This window comes from Alexandromys fortis, unplaced genomic scaffold, assembly GCF_014885135.2.
Source record: "Alexandromys fortis isolate MF-2015 unplaced genomic scaffold, M_Fortis_MF-2015_v1.1 scaffold_140, whole genome shotgun sequence".
In the NCBI taxonomy this organism is placed as follows: domain Eukaryota; kingdom Metazoa; phylum Chordata; class Mammalia; order Rodentia; family Cricetidae; genus Alexandromys; species Alexandromys fortis.
Genome location: NW_026068048.1, coordinates 3,871,238 through 3,875,963, shown reverse-complemented (window position 1 = coordinate 3,875,963; position 4,726 = coordinate 3,871,238). Strand labels below are relative to the sequence as shown.

The window sequence follows — 4,726 nt, the reverse complement described above, 5'->3', positions numbered from 1 at the left end:
ATTCTGGAATTTTTATTATGATTAATTATTATGGTTGTTACATCTTATCATTAGCTATTATTGCTGTTTTCTTACTGTACCTAATTTAGCAATTAAGGCTCGTTACATATGTGCATATACAGGATAAAATCCGGTGCGGAGAGATTTCAGTACTGTGTGTAGGTTCAGGCATGTTCCAGGGGATCTTGGAATGTGTCCTCTGCAGATAAGGGAGGGGAGACTACCTTACTTGAACCCAGAAAAAGTTTAAATAGCCTTAATCTGATACTAATTTCCTAAAAGGGCTCACTGTTTTCAAATCCTTCATGAACCATACATCCTGAGATTTCTCTGCAGAAACTCCCCAGGCAGTTCAACTGAAGCAGTGTCGTCTTCAGAGGCCTGCCCTGCAACTTCTGCATGCATTTCTGAGCAGTCCAAGATCTCCATTTCTAAATTGCATTGAAACAAAACTAAACAAAACACCAGCAGACCAGGTCTCACTAAGTAAAGCAGAATGGCTCAAGAGGGGGCTGGGTAAAACGTCTACCAGAAGTTCAGGGTGGCAGATCCCCTATGGAAAGGCTTATCTGTAGCCCCAGCATTAGAACAGGCAGAGAGAGGGGTGGAGTGGGTGTAGAGCAAAGCCCTGGAGCTCAGTTACCAGTAAGTTTACCCAATCAGTAAGCTCCAGGTTCAACAAAAGACCCCGTCTTAAAAATAAGGTGGACAGCAACTGAGGAAGGAAGATACACATACACACACATACACAAACACACATGCACACATATACACATATGCATACACGCATATGTTGGCGGAGACTTCTTGTTCATTCCTGGCCGCCTATACCCAAAATAATCATACAGAAACTATATTAATTACAACATTGCTTGGCCAACCACTTAAGTGTATTGCTGGCTAGCTCTTATATCTTAAATCAACCCATTTCCATTATTTTGTATTTTACCACTATGCTTGAGGTTTACCGGTAAGGTTTACCAGTAAGGTTTTGGTGTCTGTCTCCTTTGGCAGCTACATGGCATCTCCCTGACTCCACCTTCTTTTCTCCTCTATCTCTGCTTGGAATTCCTGCCTTGTTCTATTCTGCACTGCAATAAGCCCAAAGCATACAGAGGGGAACCCCATATCACACATACATGCATATATATACACATTCACACATAAACAACACACATATGCACAGGAATTGCTGTTGAGGTAGGGCTGGGTAAAACAGTGTCTACTACATACACGAACTCATAGGAACTGTGACTACCTGTACAAGATCAAACCGACCAACATGCCAGCATTGTCAGGGGAGAATCTCAGGAGTCCCCACTTCTAGATGAGGACCTATTGGCAGTTGGTGGCTTCTAAGGGAGGAGAGTCGATTCTCTTTCAGGATGTGATACCTGAAAGGTTGATCATGCTATAGGCGATGGCCCCACACACATGTGTATGTGGGCATCACTAATTAGACTCTACAGGTTGTTTTACGAGAAATAAATAAGAACAGAGAGTCCAGAGGAGGGAGCACAGGTGGGGTGCATCTGGGAGGAGCTAGGAGGAGAAATGGGGTGGATATGATCAATGGGGGACAACTGAGGCACACGGGAAATCTGACGCCGCTTTATAAACAAGCTTGTTAATTTGCGCTGGTTTATCTGAACACAACCCAGTTACAGCATTAATCGTCATGCATATTACCTTCAGACACCTGTCCCTGCTCTTTCCCCTGACAGAAGTGCCCACCTGCTGCATACCTGTCCTCCGCCATCACCAGGGAAGTCCCGTCTGAAGTACCAACCCAAGAGATACAAAATCTACAACTGGGACAAAAAAAAATCACATGCAATAACATTCATTTTCACTTTTATTGTTCCAGCTGTTACACTGCTAATTGATACAACCTATTTATTCATAAATAAATGTATTCATAGCAAAAATATGGATAAACAAACCTGAAGTGCTGTCTCTCTGAAGATTTTAGTTTCTGCCACCTTGGAAAACTCTTAAATGTCGTTATTATTGTTCAGTGGCTGGACAGGGGTTTTTCTTAAACTCAAGTACATTCTGCAGTTTAGTGAAGACAAGATTTCATTTGAATTCGGTAACTTAGGGTGGATTGGTCTGTTTTTGAGGTACCGAGCTGAGGATCCAAAATTACAAGTACATGGAAATATGTATTATATAGCATTAATGCAAACTCTGGTGGCCACAATAATACTTCCATCAAAAAGTCCCATATAGACTGTCCCCTGTGAGGTGCTCAGCTCCCGACTCGAGCTCCGCGGAGCGGGAAGAAAGGCCGTGCGTCCCCGGCCTTCGACAGGAACCGCGCTGAGCGTCCGCAGGGCAAGATGAGCGTGATCGCGGCAGCCGGGGAGCCTCTGCCCCGGCTCTGCTGCCTGGAGAAGGGTCCGAACGGCTACGGCTTCCACCTGCACGAGGAGAAGGGCAAGGTGGGCCAGTTTATCCGACTGGTGGAGCCCGGCTCGCCGGCCGAGAAGTCAGGGCTGCTGGCCGGGGACCGATTGGTGGAGGTGAACGGCGAGAATGTGGAGACTGAGACGCATCAGCAGGTGGTGAGCCGCATCGGCGCTCAACTCTGTGCGCCTGCTGGTGGTCGACCCCGCGACGGACGAGCATCTCAAGAAGCTGGGCNAACGGCCTCTCCTGAGTTCAGCTTTGAGACACTCTGTTCTTCGGCTGTGCTCAGCAGAGAGGAAACGTGAACTAAATGCTTGGGCTGGTCCCAGAATCACAGTGTGAGAACCTTAGAGCCACAGATCAGCTCTTCCAAGACTTCTCACTTTACACGTGAGAAAACCAAGGCCCAGAGAGGGAGGTCGGAGAGGAGCCCGGCCCAGGCTCCCAGGCCTCCCCTCGCTCCAGCTGTTTGTGTAGTCTCTGGGTATTTTCTTTGGCTCTTCCCATTTGTCTTGCTTCCCAGCTGACTGTCAGAGAAGCACTGGCTGGCTGGGTTCAGGACTGAGCACTTGAGGGAATCAGCATTCCCAGGAGGGACTTCCTCCGCCTGCCCTCCCCAGCACTGAGACCTGTGTGGGTCATCCCCGTCCCTGCCCTGCCTCACAGGTGAATGGTGTCTGCATGGAGGGCAAGCAGCATGGGGACGTGGTGTCTGCCATCAAGGCTGGAGGGGACGAGGCCAAGCTGCTGGTGGTGGACAAGGAAACCGATGAGTTCTTCAAGAAGTGCAAAGTGATCCCATCACAGGCACACCTGGATGGACCCTTGCCTGAGCCCTTCACCAACGGAGAGATACAAAAGGAGAGCAGCCGTGAAGGCCCGGCAGAGGCTGCTTCAGAGAGCCCCAGGCCAGCCCTGGCAAGATCTGCCTCCAGCGATACCAGTGAGGAGCTAAATTCCCAAGACAGCCCCAAGAGACAGGCGTCCACAGAGCCCTCATCTACCTCCTCCTCCTCTGACCCCATCTTGGACTTCAACATCTCCCTGGCTGTGGCTAAAGAGAGGGCCCACCAGAAGCGCAGTAGCAAGCGGGCCCCACAGATGGACTGGAGCAAGAAAAATGAACTGTTCAGCAACCTCTGAGCACCCGACCAGTCGCTGGCCAGTGCTGGATGGTGGAGCCACCCACCCACCTGACCTAGCCTCCCCTCCTCCCCAGTCACCCACCAATCAACATTCAAATCAGCATCAGCACCCCCCCCACCCCTTCCTGACAAATCTGATTTTAGGAATTCTGTCCTTCCCTCTCACCTTAGGGAAGGAGAATGTTTCTGTCCCGTCCCCGTACTTATCCCTGAGGGCTTCATCCTACCAAGTGTCCCTCACCGGTCTGCCTAGGACATCACTGGGACCCACACCAAGCAAGGATCTTTGGACCAGGCAAGTTCTCCCTCAACTACATGTGATGACAAGTCCTGGGCTCACTGGGGACTGACTGTAGCGGCCATTGCTTATAATGGACAGGGTGCCTGAGGTCCTCAGAGCTATGGCTTGGGCTTCTTTGATCCATTTGATTTTTTTTTTAAAGAGTGTAGCATTGCAGAATTTAGAGGGGTTCTTGTTTTCATGATTCTTGTGATTTTCCCGGTTGTTTGTACCCAGAGCATGGCAATGGCTTCACCCTTAAACTTTTGTTTCTACTCTCACTCTGAAAGACCTGGGCAGCACGGGAAACCCAGGCTGCCTCTGCCTGTCCTGAGCCAGGTGCCACCACTGTAAGGAAACGCCTTCAGAAATTCACTGGTTCCTTTAAAAAAAAAAGTCCCATATATGTGCTGGCATTAAAAATTTTATATGTCAGCTGGGCTTAGTGGCTCACACATTTAATCCCAGTGCTTGGAGGCAGAGGCAAGCGGATCTCTGTGAGTTTGAGGCCAGCCTGGTCTACATAGTGAGTTTTAGGACAGCCAGGGCTGTATAATGAGATTCTGCCTAAAAAATGGGGAAAAAAAAGCAAGAAAATTTTATATATATGAATGGTTTCTTGCAAGACATGATGTTATATGATTGCAATTTCAGCACTCAGGCAAGGGGATTGCAAGTTTTAGGCCCATCTCAGCTACACAGCAAGACTCTCAAAGACCTGACAGGACCTGGGAAATGGCTCAGTGAGTAAAGGCACTGACCACACATGCCTGCTGGTGCAAGTCCAATCCCCAGACCCACAGATGAAAGGCAGAACTGACTACAAAAAGCTGTCCTCAGACCTCTATGTGTGCACCGAGGCACGCATTCACCTGCACGTACATCTACA

General features: G+C 48.8%; 1 protein-coding gene across 1 annotated transcript; it reads left to right on the top strand.

Annotated features, from left to right (window-relative positions):
• Positions 1-2,237: 2,237 nt before the first annotated feature.
• Positions 2,238-4,233, top strand: LOC126486705 (Na(+)/H(+) exchange regulatory cofactor NHE-RF1-like). The gene is made up of 2 exons (XM_050119075.1): positions 2,238-2,693; positions 2,995-4,233. Exons 1-2 carry the CDS (start codon positions 2,343-2,345, stop codon positions 3,553-3,555), a joined length of 912 nt encoding a protein of 303 aa, XP_049975032.1. The 5' UTR covers positions 2,238-2,342; the 3' UTR covers positions 3,556-4,233.
• Positions 4,234-4,726: the final 493 nt, after the last annotated feature.